The sequence below is a fragment of the Larus michahellis genome, chromosome 3 (assembly GCF_964199755.1).
Source record: "Larus michahellis chromosome 3, bLarMic1.1, whole genome shotgun sequence".
In the NCBI taxonomy this organism is placed as follows: domain Eukaryota; kingdom Metazoa; phylum Chordata; class Aves; order Charadriiformes; family Laridae; genus Larus; species Larus michahellis.
In genome coordinates, this window is record NC_133898.1 from 71,040,287 (window position 1) to 71,055,566 (window position 15,280).

The following is a 15,280-nucleotide window of genomic DNA, read 5'->3' on the forward strand; positions in this document are numbered from 1 at the left end:
AATGTATGCGAGGACTGGATTTTTAAGGGCAATGTTTAGATATACGTCTGAAATCTTTTTCTTTTTTTTTTTTTCCACTTTTCAAATGGAAGTAATTCTTGCTTCCTAAAGATTGGTTTTCACTGAAGACAAGCAACAACAAAGAGCAACGGAGTATGTTAGCATGTAGTGCTTTGTCACTGAAGTAGAGTTTTTTTGTTATAAGAATTTCCATATAGTCTGTTAACCTGGATTATTTTATCAAAGACTGTAGTTATGATCGGTGTCATTTAACTTGTGGTTAATAACATAAACTAGTAACTGAAGAAATTTTAGAAAATCCTACTGCTGTCTTTAATGTATTTTTTTTTCATCCAGATGGGGCTATAAATAATTCCCTTCGTCACAAAAACTGTCTTTTCAGAAATCATTGGGTTTGTTCAGTAATATGGAGATGTACGGATCGCAGTAACCCAACTAATACATTTTTTGGCTTTTTGCAGCTTTTGATCACTATTGAAACTTTGCTTGTGTATAACTTACTAAAGCACTGAAAGTGTGCATTGCGTAACTGTGCTTTGATCAAGTCCAAGAAATGTGCCTTGTGTCAAGCCAAGACAGGTTTTAAAATTAAGACGTGATTGTTACGAGCTTCAGTTGAGTAATGGAATGCCTTTGGCATAAGGTTTTAGTTCGCTTAGAAAATACATACTTTAGGGGGACATATTTAATGTCTCATTTGTCCTAGATTAAAAGTGAAGCCTTGGTCCTGTGACAATATGAACCTACTGAGTTGCCAGAAGGGGAGAGGTTCTTAGTGTTCAACGGGCATGTGTGAATATTTGCAGAATAAGGAAATAGATGTGCAGCACCAACCTGTTACTGGTGCTGAACACGCTTCAGTGAAAAGAAATCAGAAACTAATGAGTTTGTATTGGGTTTGGATTTTTCATGACTTAAGATGGCGTGTCTTTGCATTGTGAGCACTGACTAAATGTCAAAATGTTCTGTTACAAAGTACATGAATTCTTTGTACAAAACACAGATGCTTTACCTAAATTATTGTATCTGATTACATTCTTTTGGTAAAACTTCATTAATAATTACATTGATATTATTCCATTTTAATCTTCAATCTTTTAATTCTATACTAAAAATGGATCTGAGGCTTAAACTTGAATTTCACCACAGAATACTGAAAAAATATTCTTGTGTTAAAGTGTGCATAACCAGCATAGGCTTTTCTCAAGACCTGGCATGCTGGAAGGAGGACAGATCATGAAAGACTGAAATCTGTTCTTCCCACCAAAGCCCAGAGTTGTATTTAAAGGATAATGAATTTCGAAGAGACCTAAGCAGATAGATTTTTGCCTACTTAACAGAATGGTTTTGTTTCTGTATAGCTACTGATCCTTATGTCTGCTCCTGCATCTGGTATAAAGCAAAAGACTAGCTTGTAATTATTTGATCCAAGGTGTTACAGTTTAGCCTCAGTGGGTCATCACAAAATCTAATTTGATATTCACGCTGTGGTGTCCCCTTTGGCACTTGCCTAGGTAGGTGTAATTTAGAGAGTGCATCTTTTCGGCGTTGGTGTGCACAAGAACTATCCCTACCTGCGTGCTGTGTCTGCTCTCAGGTTCTCAAATGTGGAATCAGCAGGTATCAGGCTTTAAGTCTTTAACTCTGATTCTTCCAGTAAGTTGAAGCCTACAGGACAGGCGCAGTGAGTAGTCCCTCTGAAGTTAAGCAGGTGTTAGTTGCTTGCATCTTTGGCCCTGTAGCAAAGATGTGTTTTTATAATGCTTCTTGGGTTAGACTATTCTTTACAGCTGCCTTCAGTCATGCTAGTTGTGCGATACCCCAGAATGCTTGCTGCTGTGCTTACAAATTTTAGATGAGAGCAAGCAACTAGTGGAAATTGTTATTGCTTCATAGGACTGGTAGTTTCAAGTTTTGGATGAAAATAGCCCTCTGTTAAATAACCATGCACAGCATTATTTTTCCTTTGCCTTAAAATGTGAAAGAAACAGCATATGAGTGGCCCTTCATTACAAAAACAATCCCCCCCCCCCCCAAAAAAAAAAATCTTAGTTCTCTTCTAGCCTTAAACTTTTTTATTTTAAGGCACTCCAGAGAAGAATAGCTCTTCAGACACAAGGCACTTTCCTTGGTGGGGTTTCTTTTGTTGTTTTTTTCTTTTCCAGTTAAGTTTGCTTTTGTTGTCGTGTTTTGTCCTACTTTGTTTTACGTTGTGGGTTGCTAGGACCTGGATAAGACCCAGGACGACTTACTGAAACACCAGGCTAGCATTAGTGAGCTCAAGCGCAATTTCATGGAATCCACACCTGAACCACGCCCAAATGAGTGGGAAAAGCGGCGTATCACACCTCTGTCCCTACAGACACAAGGGGTATGTCACTGTAGACACTTGTCTGCATGCATTTCCGTACAACCCTTTATGTAATACAGTAAATGCAGTTTGTCCTTTAGATTAACACTTTCTTTAGCTAATGTAATATTTGTTTATACTAAGTATACATTAACTTCTTACCACTTGCCATTGGACCTGACTTTAAATAACGTGTGGAATTTTATTCTTCTACAAGAACAATTGAATTAAAATCACTAGAAAAAAATCAAGGTGATGGCAGTATTTTCCTGTCTTAAGGACATCTTAAATTTCACTCTGATTGACACGGATTGATGGAGATAACTTTTCAGTGACAGTAGAGCTTTTCCCTCCTTTTCCCTCTCTCACTCTTCATAGACAGCTTGTGCATAAACACACACACAGTTGTTTCAGAAGGACCTTATTATGATCAGTTAATTTACAGTGCTGACTTCTTCAGGACATACTTAATGTAGTTGTTAAAATTTACTCACCTTAGTCTCCAAAAGTCTGTCGCCTATTTCTGTATACCTCCTTCCTGACTGAACCTTAAAACAGCAGTTTGGAAAATGATTTTCTAGAAATATTGTCCTGAAGGCTTGTGTCAAGAAAACTACCCAAATAAATTTCTCTTGCTGTTGTGAAACTATTAGGTTTTTTGAGAAGTTTTTTGCTGCTTCTTTCATATAGTAGAAGAACAAATCAATCTTTGAAAGCAATGAATTTCTTCTGTTGTTATTCTTTTCTTCCACCATTGTTTCTACCCTTCCCTCTTAAATGTATTGTTGTCCTATCCCATTAAATTCTTAAGTATTCTCTTCAGTCCCCAGAGAGGTGAACTTTCAATTAAGGTTGCTTGACACTACCAAATGATTCTTGTTAATAAGACATTATTTCAATAAGATGCTTAAGCAATCTGAGCTGTATGTGCATACAGATAATGCAGTCACTGAATGTATGGATCACTTCTTTAATGACTATTTTGTTAATTTACGGTTACTGCCAAGAAATTATTCCTCAGATTTCTGAGTAGGTACCTGAATATTTCTACGCATAGTGGTATATGCATAGGTACAAATGCTGGTCAAATCTTCAAGTGTCCACAACACATTGGTTCATTTAAAAGCTATAAATATCTTTTTGGTTAAAATAGATGTTTATGTAAAAGTGTAACTTAATTTCTGTTATGTGGTTGTGTGTATTTTCTATGTTGACTTCTTTGTGTTGAAGTTGAGGCCCCTTCAAGTTCTTTTATCTGCATTTTTTTCCACTCATCTAGTGTGTTCTGTCACTTTCAGATGGTTTGGGTTTATGTTTATGTATACTGTGTGTCTGTCTCATTGCTTGTTGATTTACACTGGTTTTATAAAATGAAAACCAAATAGAAAAAAGGAGACCACATTTTCCAAGTGAAAACGCTGCCTGGGAAGGAGAAGCAATGGACTGCAATGCCATGGATTGCTGGAGCAAAACCAGAGGAAACCGATAAGGTGGCTGCCCTGAAACCTACTGCCTTTTTGCTGTATCTGCTGTGGGCTAGCTTGGGCACTTCTTTCTCTTTCCTTTTTTTTCCCTGATGGAGATAACTTTAAGCCAGTACTGAAAGGGGAAGGTTGAGTTGTAAACCAGGATCTCTGTGTGTGTATGTGTGTATATATATACACATAAATGAATGCCAGCAACATTAAGCTTTAACACCAAACTAGCTGTGAAGTTCTACTATTTGAAAAGAAAACCATTTTTTCACTGGAAAATTACTGTATTTTATGTGACTAGAGTGACAGCAAAACATGTATTTCCATTCTATATGGAAATAATTGTCTGCAGTTATTTGACACTTCGCACAAATCTTTTGCTTTACGTGTTCACTGTCTAATCATTATTCAAACCAATAATGCTGTAGAAGAAGCTTCGTTTCAAAGGCAGCCTCGTTCTGAGTACCTTTACACTTCCATACCTCTCTTTTCATCCAGGAAAAGAGGGAGGTTTTCTCCCCCATAAGCTGGTTTAACATCTGTGCAGTGGAAAATGCTATATAACCAGTGGGACTGCTACCAGCGTGACAGTGATAATGGGTAGCAATTGTGATGTTGGTTTTTTACATCACTTCTGGACTATTTTCCACCAATTTGGGACAAAGGCAGGTTAATGTAAAGCTGTCAGTCCTATTTCAGTAACATATATAAATGCAAGGTCTGGGAAGCAGTGTATTTCCATCCTGAATTATTTGCTGATGGATGTAGATAAATTTGTGTTCAAGTGTTTTGTTACCCCCGATTTATAAACTTGCTGGTATTAGTAGAATAGTACATTGCTCAGTCCCGTTCCTGGACTGTGTATTTCCTTGCCTGTCTTAGGATAGTTGGACAATAGATGAGAATAAAGGAGGATGTCACTGCTCATATTCTTTCTTTTCTTCCTTCTTTTGCACCAGTGAATATACTTGCAAATAAGTAATTTTCTGTGTATGGGAAATGTTAAGTACATCCCATTTGTGCCACTGTACTTCTGTATCTCCGTACTCCCACAAATGCACAGCATCTGTGACTTAATTATAACAGGTATTGTGACATGTTGATATGTATGTCACAAATTAATATGTGAAATTTCATTATCTTATGTATACCTGCAATTTTTTTTTAATCCATCTCCCCTACCCCCACCGCTTGTAAACAGTATTTCATGTTAGTGTATATAACTGTGTCCCAGAAGGAATTTGCTAGAAATTTAAACATCTTCACAGGCTGATACATTATTGTCACTACAGTAGTTTGTTGAAAAGTGCCAATTCTATCTGTACACTTAATTATTTTTACTAAATGCCCCCTCAGGGAACAGGGGTTACATTATTAAACAAATTGTGTGACTGGGGCTTTCCTTTTAAAAGATTAGAAGACCAAAAAGTTTGGAGTTGGTAAAATGCAAAAAAGATGGGTGTTATGCACCTGTCTTTTATTATATGCATATATGGGGAGAGAGATGCACACAGTTTGACCACTTGTTTTTTTTTTTCCCCACTGCCTTTTTTTTTTTTTTACTGCTTTCAGCGGTTGGAAAACGTGGTACCAGAGACTGGTAGAAGCAGTATCATGACGTTTATTGGGCGCAGTAAACTAGGAAAAGAAAGTGGGGTGAGGACCACATTGCCCTGATGGACATTGAATGGTGCATGAGGGTGGATTTAGTAACTTGCATCCATAACAAATTTTCTTAGCCATCTTTGAAACAGACTTTTTATTGTAGGGGAAAAAAAAATATAGGGGTTCTCTTTCTTTTCCTTCTCTGTTCTTCTGCATGCTGTATGTTATGTGTTGTGTAGTATATGCGCAGTAGCATGGCGTAACTTAATGTTGGCTTAGATCCTCCACTGCTGCTCACCCGGTGGGTCCAGGCGGGCCGCAGCTGTCTGCCTGCCACCTCGGCTCTCCTCTGGCCTCTGCTGCTGCCGGCAGCCGCTGTCCTAACGTTTCCCGGGACAGAAATGTGTCTTCTTGAACGTTGTCAAAATGTGTGTTATGTCCATCTTAGGTATTTGTTACATTATTGGCTTTTTATTTTAACTGTTTTTACTTCTAACTTAATGCAAAAGCTCATGGAAGGAAAACCAAAGACTTTCAGCCTTTTCAGGGGCTTGTGTACCCACGTGAATTTTAAGTTTGCTTTACCATACAGATTTATAGTACTACAGAAAATAGGCCTGACTATGAAACGGATTTATGCTTTAAAGCAACGTACCCTGTTACGTATGGTCGAATAAAACAAGTTTTCCTAGTAGAATGGGAAAGGCTTTTTGAAAACAGATTCTTTAGTAGAAACAAATTTGCTTTGGTTTTTTAGGCATTTGGAAAAAAAAAAAATATATAACATATATTATAAAGAAAATTTCATATCAGTGTTGTGGGTATGCGTTGTTCAAAGCAAATGTATCTGACTGCCCTGAAGCTCTGAGCCAATTAGGCTTTAGGAGGTGTTAAAAATGGATTTTTAAAAGAGAAAAATCCCAGTAGTAAATACAGAGTTACTGCCCAAGTAAACTGTTCTGTTTGGAAAATGCATGGAAATGTTACTGTGTTTCATTTTTACCGTGTGATATGCCTGGTGGCGAGGTGCAGCATTCGAGTACGACTGTGTGTTGTGGTGACAGCAGTTTTTTGTGCGTCAGGTGTCACTTCTCCTTTCGGGAGCCGGGTGCCCCTGCGCTCCCGCAGCCTTCTCCCATCCCTCTCTTTGTCGCCTGTCTCTCTCGCCAGACCTTCCCTTGTAGGTGGCTGCCGCTCCGTCCGTCACTCTTTAATTCTTTCCTTTCCCTTCTCTAACTCGTCTAGAGCCTAGAAGAAGAGATAACGTCCATTTTATTTAGTAAGGAGGGCTTTGGCGCGAGCACCAGAGGGCCGTTCGCCGCCGCCCGCCCGCGGCCAGCAGAGGGCGCTGCGGGGGAAGAGACCGCCGCCTGCGCCGCGCCGCCGCCCCAGGTGCTGCCCCGCCGGCCGCGCAACGCTGGGGGCTGGGCGGGGGGCGGGGGGTTGGGGCTCTCACCCACCCCCCCACACGCCTGAAACATGGCAGAAAGGTGGCCGGCAGCTTGCTTCTGGTGTATCGGAGCCGGTAAGCCGGGTGCTTGCGTTAGAGGGGAGAGGGAGAGACCCGGGGAGAGGGAGAGACCCAGCTAGAGACAGGAATTCTGTATCTGCAACGCTCAAGATTAGTCGGTGCTTGTTTAACCTTCGCCGGGAGCGCTGGCTTACACTCTGTAGGTGCTTTGGTTAGTAAACGGCAATAAAAACTAGTATTAAGTCACAGATGATGTGTTGACCTTTGTATTCTAACGTTTGCACTCAAATTTTGCTGCAAGCTTTTCACTAAAAAGTACGTTAGATCAAAAAAACCAACCTAATACATAATTCACGGTGGGCTTTCTGTGATATCCATCGCAGATTATTTTGTTACGGAACTAATACTAGTATAACTGCTTTAATCTCATCATTTGGGCTCCAAACTAAATCTTAATGGGATCATCTTGGTAATCATGTATTGCTATTCTGACAAAGTACGACCCTAAACAATCTCCCTTTTGTTATTCATTAAGTTTCATAAAGTAACAGACCAGAGATGAACAACTAATAAAATCTTAAAGTCTTTTTTTTTCTTTTCTATGGTGATAAACTGATAGTAGAATGCTAAATAGTTTGGTTATTTTACTTTTCCTTAATATTATTCATTTTTAATTCCTGATTTAACTAAGAGAAATAACTGCCTTAGCATCACTGACCAGTGCATTCATGCTTTTATTTTCAGTCTTTCATAATTAAATTCTTATCCCAATAAATAAAGTCCATAATTCTTACCTACTTTTGAATGGAATGTTTCAGTGAAGTGGAAGGAAAGGAGCATAGTTCCATGTGAATCTTGCAGTGAATACGCAGTATCTGTCTAGTATCAAGTATGTACGTTCTTAAAAGCTTGCTTGGAGGATGTTGTGCTGTTGGAAAGAGTTATGCATTGATTTTTGTCCTCTGATTGCTTTCTGTTTCACAGAGACATGCTTCCAGAACAGAAGGGCCTTGTACTGGAGTCAGCGATGCTGATAAGGTTCTACTGATTTTTTCCATAGTTAAATTTGGCTCTAACTCTTCCAATCCATCTTCATTCTTTCTTTCCTTCCTTTTTCAGTTAACCATCACAACCATCTTTTGTCTTCCACATGACATGAACCAGCCATCAGCTAATTTTGTTTCCATCGTTTTAATTTATTCATATACTCTACTTTTGTTTTTCCTCATCCGTGTTTTTTGTGCAGAGTTCACATGAGACTCTGGACATAGTGGAGGAGAAGAAGCAGGCAGAGGTTGGGATAGAAGAAACACTAGTCGTAGACGAAACCAACAAAGGGAAAATGCAAGTTGCCACTGATGCTGGGGAAGCATGTAAGGTGGAGCATCTGTCAAAAAAGGACTCTTCATCATTGCCATCAGATAGTAGCAGCAGCAGCAGTAGTAGTGAGAGTGAGGATGAAGAGGTGGGAGAATACCAGCCACATCATAGGGCAATTGAGGAAGTCATCAGGGAAGAACAGGAAGAAGAGGAAGACGTGAAAAGGAAAGAACATGAAGAAAAAATACAGCATGTGGAAGCCACAGCAGAAGGCAGTAAACTAAGTGTGCCAGTTGAGCACACACAAGTTACAACTGAAGATTTGGTCCAGGAAAATGCAGTTACCATAGCTACAGAAGAAAAGAATTTGTCAGAGGAAATTAAGCAAGATTTAGGTGAAGAAAAGGAGGAGGAACAGCTCAGACTCAATGGAGATGTGTCTCATGTTGACATTGATGTTGCACCACAAATAATTTGTTGTTCTGAGGTAAATGGTAGAACAGTTTGACAACTAGATTAAGCAGAGATATTTCTTGGGGTGAAAATATACCTGCCTTTCTTCTTCTCCTATTCCTCCAACTCTTCAGGCAGCCAACAAGATTCAGATCATTTGGAAGGGGAAACCATTGATGAGCAGTGAAATTCTGTCTCCTTCAGTTATGGTTTCTGACTTTTTGCTAGAACTGAGTGAAAATCACCAGTAAGGCAAACCTTCCGAAGACTGACATCTCCTTTTGATCTCCCCCTTATTTTATATGCAAATACATAATGTATATTTATTATTTACACGTCTCCAATGTTTTAAGTCTTGTCTTGTCTATTTGTCAATTGTTTTTGACATGTAATGTCTATGACATGTAATTGTGATTGGAAAGCTATTGGCAATTGAAATTAGAAAAACCTGTCACAAATTTTTGTTACTTTTCCCCCCCCCCGTTGTTCACTGCTTTTCATTATTTTTTCTATTTTTATTTTTTTTATTTTTAAAAAGTGTTGTAGACTAGAATAAGTATGTCTAGAAATTGCATAGCTGGGAACACTGCATTGTAAAGGGATGAGGTGTATAGCATGATCTTACTATGAAGTCTTCTAGTGCAATAGGTATTTAGGGAAACATGCATGGGTTCCATTTACAATCAGTTGTTTCAAGCCAAACAAGGTTAAAGGGTTCATTACTGGGCAAACTTTATAAAGAAGCAGAAAGGGGGAAAAAATGGAGCACAGGGATGCCTCTCTCTGTGAAGTTGGCATGGTTTTCTGCTGAGTTTTTCAACAATTGGATGCGTTTTTTCCTAGTTATCTCTACCTGCTTGTGCTTGTAATGGTGGCAAATTATTTTTTCTTTGTACTTAAATCCAAACAACTTACCTTCTTTCTTTTGTTGTCTTTTGCATACACGGATGTTCTGATTAATGATGTGAAAGAATTAGTTTATAAGACCTTTAGAAGTTGCAGGCACCCACACTTCCTAAAAACATAGCTAATTTGGAGGAAGGGGAGAAAGGCTGCTGTGTGTGCAAATATACGTGAGAGAAAGAAAGGAATTTTTTTTTTTTTTTCCTCCCCCTCTGGGATTTCCCCTCATATGCATCCAAAATCAACAGGAGATAGCAACTGATGCATCTAGAAAGATACCAAGATTTTTTTTTTAAGTTCTTAAATATATTGAAAATGTGCTCCAGTAAAATGTCACAAGTTCACTGGGTTGCAGACCCCTGGTTAATTGCTTTGTGATATTGCAAAGACAACGACTAACTCCAAATGGTTAAGATGGCTTTCTAGGGTTGTTGTCAAAAGAAGCCATTGATTTCCAGAATTAATACATTGAATGTAGAGTGCTTAAAATCCAATTGTCAAAGTTGTTTTTCTGTTCCAGAAGTAGTACATATTCAAAAATTAAACTTATACGTAATTTCCTTGGAATTTCTAGTCCGTATTTGCAGTTTGACAGAGAAATGATAGATATTTTCCAGGATTAATTCTAATATGAAGCTTATGCATCTGAGCTAGCTATCAGCGTCTTCATGCAAACTAAGAGTTTTTTAATATTTTTTCCTAGTGGTGCTTTTTTAAACACTTTCAAAACCTGTGTTGCAGATTGGTTTTAGCAGTTGCCTTTTGTGGTATGTACTGTTGGCTGAAACACAGAGCTTCAGTTATTAGGAGATTAAATTTTCCTGCCAGGTTATGTAGATAGTAGAGGGTTGGTGTATTAGTCTTCATCTCACTTTGCTTATTTATTGCATGCTTTTTGATGGGGAAGACAGTCAAATACTTACCTTACAGTTATGATTTTCTTTCGGTTGTGTTTTCTTGGTCCACTTTACAAACCTTCTTCTGTCTTTTGAATTGATTGGTTATTTCTTGCACCACAGCCTCCAGTAGTGAAAACAGAGATGGTAACCATTTCAGATGCCACACAGAGAACTGAAATCTCCACTAAAGAAGTTCCAATTGTTCAAACAGAAACTAAAACTATCACATATGAATCTCCACAGGTATGGTGGCTGGGATATTACATTGTTTGCAAGCTGGTTTTTATTCCAGTTACAGAACAGAGAATGTCCAAAAAATGCTTTTCAAAAGCCTATACTTTTTTCTAGCAGCTAAGATATACTTTGGCTGTGAATTAGGTAAGTGAAATTTTTGTAGACAAAGCAATATTACTTCTGAAGTTCTAAATGTTGTTTGTTTTTGGTTTTGTTTGTTATTTTAATTTAAGGGCTTAGTTGCTGTCTGCAAAGGTATAACTCATTTTTAGGTTTGGAAACTTGATTAAAATATCTCATTGTTCCCAAAAGGAACATGTAACTTTGAGCATAAATTTTCCACAAGAATGAACCATAACAACAGTCTTACATGGCGTGGTAAACTTGGATGGCCTCTATTTAGATTGCAGTTCTAACTGAACTAAAGAATGTGTTTAGTTAAGAAAACCAGCCTTTTCTCCTGTGAAAACAAAGCTTTTAAATGCCAAAATACAAAAATGCCGTTTTTATTTTTCCTTACAGTTTGATGGCAGTGCTGCTGGCAATGCTGGTGTGCTGCTGAGTGCACAGACAATTACATCAGAGTCAATTTCTACTACCACAACTACACACATCACAAAGGTAAAATATAATAATGTCTTTCTGAACTAAAAATAACCCCGAACTCTCAAAATAAAGTCTTACATGAAGTGTGTTTTACATCTGCTGATTCTTTGAGAAAGCTGTCTTGAAATGGATTGGATTAATTCCAGGCATGTGTGAGAGTTAATGTTTCTGTACACAGATTTTGAACAGAGAAGCCCTAATGAATAAGCAGGAGAGGGAAAAGGAGAAAAACATGTTTAGTTTTTTTAGTACTTCATGTGGGTCTTATTTCTGTGTTTGACAAATGAGTGTGTACCTGAATTTTTACAGTTTCAGTCCTATCATCACTCACTGATATCTTACAGAATCTTTCTTAATGTAAATGATTTGTCTGAGGTCCACAGGAGCCTTGCTAATGGCATCAGTTATAAGGATGAACTGAAACAATGTTTTCTCAGCCTTTGTGTTGATAATCCTTGTGCTGCTAGGTTTAGAGCATATTTAAAAACAGATCATACCACTAGATTACTTTGCAAGGATATACGTTGCCAGAATATGTTAGAACTACCAGAGTGCAATAATGATTATTTTTATTATTGATTTATGTAAATATTTAACAAATTTTAGGGGTGCCCAACAACATAAGTTTGAACTCTTGTCTTTGAACTCTTAAAATAGTTTTCCAAGAAAATTACAGAAGGTATTATTTAAGGTAAAGCAAAAGGGAAGAGGGAAACATAGGGTGAGAGTTTGGGATTTTTTTCCCTTCAAGACAGAAAGTTTCACATCATCGCAGAATGGAACAATAATTCACTGCTCACTGGATATCTGTTAAATATATATATTCTAAAGATCGAAATGTTCTTAAGATTGAAAGTTGTATTCACAGAATGACAGTGGAAGGATGATGTTGGAAAATTGTCAGATAAGTCACATGAAATGAAGTAAGCTTAGAATTTAAAATGTGTGTTTTGTTTCACAGACTAGTCAACAGGTCCATTTCAGTCTCCTGCTCCCTTTTGTAATCATTAAGCCACCACCATTTTAGGAAAAAGTGTTTATTCAATAAATTGTGCTAACGCAGTTAGAGAGGGTGAAAAAAAATGTGCGTTTATTTGTCAGGTTCAGATATCAAGTAATGTTGCTTTTTGGAAGGAACCGTTAAAGACAATGGTTTCAGTCTTGTCTTCTACTAAAAAATTACTGGGATTACCCTAATGCAACAGCAGATCCTTATCTTTTCTTACTGACTGTTTGAATTTTCTAAACTAACTTTCTATTTGACATCCCAAACTGTTCATTATTGATAAAGTCACCTGGCAAAATAGTTTTAATATTCTAATGTTGTTCCTAACAGAATTATCTTGGATCTTTTCTAATATGGTCAGTTTACCTTAAGTGGTAGTTTATTATTTCCTCTTATACAGGCTGATTTTTTTAAAAAAAAGAAGCATTTAATGTTATTTCTGTGAGAATTTTTCTATAAGCTAAAATTTTTTAATCACTAGAGTAAGAAATGAAGAAACAAAGCACAAAATTATTTCCATCAGCAATGTGAAATATGTCGAAAGTATCTCACTAAGGTCCATTGTTGTGGTTTAACCCCAGCTGGCAACTAAGCACCACGCAGCCGCTCGCTTGCTCCCTGCCTGGTGGGATGGGGGATAGAATCAAACCAGCCAAAACCAGCACATACATGAATGGCAGAACTGAAAACCGGATCATCTTTGTATTTAATGGCATAGGATTCTTCAGAGACTGAGAAGAGGCTGATGGTAGATAGGTTGAAATCAAAGAAAAGACTCCTGGGATTTCCTTGTTGCCAGATTTATATGGTGGAAGAAGCTGGAATTCCAGCTTGTCTGCGTATCAAACTCGGGCTTCAGTAACAGAAGGCATTCTCTATTGCTTGGTTTTTATGAAGTTTAGCATTGCTAGAATTGACTAACTGTGTAACTGAAAAAGGAAAGGAGGATTTAGCACCGAGAATATGTATGTACTACTAATTGCAACTCAGTCACAGAAATGTATTTGCTTTAGTGCAACAGAAAAAAGTGCTTTGTGGCAGTATAGGATAATTACAAGGATGTTTTCTTCTTTTTTTGTGCCATCTGTAGATGGTAAAAGGTGGGGTATCAGAAACAAGAATTGAGAAGCGCATTGTCATTACTGGAGATGCAGATATTGACCATGATGAGGTGAGCATGTAAACTGTCAACACACACAATGTGCTTTTTGTAGTCCAGTGAGATCTAGATCATATTTCAGAAACCAGAAATTAGAGAAAGGTAGAGAAGTTAAATAAGAGGACATAGAAAGATGCTGAGACTGTTAATTGTGGCAAAGTTGTTAAGCGATCAAAGTGTTTTGTGAAAAAGGAGCCATTAGAATATAACTGAAAGAAAAACAGCATTTGTAACTTTGCATCATAGATCATGTGGATGGATTTCTTACTGTTTTTAAATGGATTGCTTTTTTTTTTTTGGAAGAGACCCGATTCATTTAGTGCTGCTTTTGCCATTTGGGAGTAGAAGCATTACTGAAGTAATCTTGTTTTGATACATTAATCTGGATAGATGGGAGTCTCTACTGCGTTGTGTCAGCAACATCTGAATGCAGCACTCATTTTGACTGAAAGTTTTGAAATACCTTCAAGCATAAACTGCTTGATTTAAAAAATAGGTTTTTGACTTGTGTTTATAGAATTCTGTATAACAAAAGTAATTGTTCATCTGTTGGAATCTTATGTAAGTACCTTTCATCTCTCTCAGTACCAAAGCAATATTTTACTATGTCTTAGAAACTAAGGTTAAAATCACCTCTGCCTGCCCAATTAAGAAGGCTAAATTTAAGCAATACACAGGAGAATAATTGAGAAAGTGCAGTTATCTATTCTTTGTGGTGATGATTAGATGATTTTACATCTAAGATACTGTAGTAATAAAGTAGATCAATAGTCACTGGATAATACAAGTGGAAAAGCCTACCTTCTACATAAAGTTGCAGTGAATCCAATTCTAACTTTATGAAGGCTACACAAATCAACATAACAGGATTTAATTTAACTTCTTAATTGTAATATACTGAGAGCTCTCAGGGAATTTAATTTCACATTTTGATTTGCCTTCAGAAAGTGGCTCTTGACAAGTTGAATCTCTTCTTGAAACTCATAATTAAATGACAGGGCTGTTCAGCATCAGGCATGGCTCTTGTTTGCCTTGACACACGTTTAATGCACTTTGGACATCTGGAAAGGTCACACAATACCAGACAATATACCAGACAATTCTCTAAGCCCTTCTTTGTTTTGAGGTGAATGGGTAATGAAGCAAAAAATTAAATTATAAAAAAGGAAGTACAAAATACGATTTTAATCAATGAAGTTTAAAGCAACAGTAAGCAGCTTTTAGGAGATGTAATGTAAACTTATGTTAAATGCAAAACTACATGCTAGATGTTTATTCTTTTGGTTTTTAGCTCCCTACATCACTAAAACAGTTTTCAATAGGAAAAAATATTTTAATTTGGAGTTTCCAGATACAAATGCTTGTATTACTTGTCATTTAACAATTAGAGACTTAAGGTTTCTTTTAAATCCTTATTTGTACTACAGAGATTACACTTGGCATATTGTAAAATATGAACTAATAAAAAATTATTAGGAATAATACATCATCAAACATCAGTATTGTACCAATGCACACTTCTTTACATACTTCCTTAATAGGAATTCAGATTCATTATCATATAACACTTAAGATGGCTAATGTTGGTGTTTCCAGTCTCTCTTCAGAATTAGTTATTTCTTCTCCCACTTACCACCTATGGCTCAGGAAACTCACTTTTCTAAATTAAGATAAACCTTCTTGTTGCATTTTATTTTTCTTGCTCCTTCTATTATATTTGGGGTTTTTTAGTTGTGGATGATACTAAGGTGAACAGTGAGCTTACTGTTGCTTTCAGA

The 15,280-nt window shown here is 37.2% G+C and overlaps 1 protein-coding gene across 20 annotated transcripts in view; it reads left to right on the plus strand.

Moving 5' to 3' along the window:
• The window catches only part of EPB41L2 (erythrocyte membrane protein band 4.1 like 2), a 121,802-nt gene that overhangs the window by 98,587 nt on the left and 7,935 nt on the right, over nucleotides 1–15,280 (plus strand). For 3 of the 20 annotated variants that reach the window (XM_074580715.1, XM_074580734.1, XM_074580714.1), the window contains 8 exons: nucleotides 2,246–2,392; nucleotides 3,757–3,861; nucleotides 6,697–6,843; nucleotides 7,907–7,960; nucleotides 8,169–8,729; nucleotides 10,618–10,740; nucleotides 11,254–11,352; nucleotides 13,434–13,514. In XM_074580715.1, the coding sequence (XP_074436816.1) occupies nucleotides 2,246–2,392; nucleotides 3,757–3,861; nucleotides 6,697–6,843; nucleotides 7,907–7,960; nucleotides 8,169–8,729; nucleotides 10,618–10,740; nucleotides 11,254–11,352; nucleotides 13,434–13,514 (1,317 nt within the window). Of the gene's footprint in view, nucleotides 1–2,245; nucleotides 2,393–3,756; nucleotides 3,862–5,418; nucleotides 5,503–6,696; nucleotides 6,977–7,906; nucleotides 7,961–8,168; nucleotides 8,730–10,617; nucleotides 10,741–11,253; nucleotides 11,353–13,433; nucleotides 13,515–15,280 lie in introns of all 20 variants that reach the window. The other 17 variants (XM_074580719.1, XM_074580718.1, XM_074580716.1 and 14 more) reach the window with 16 other exon arrangements.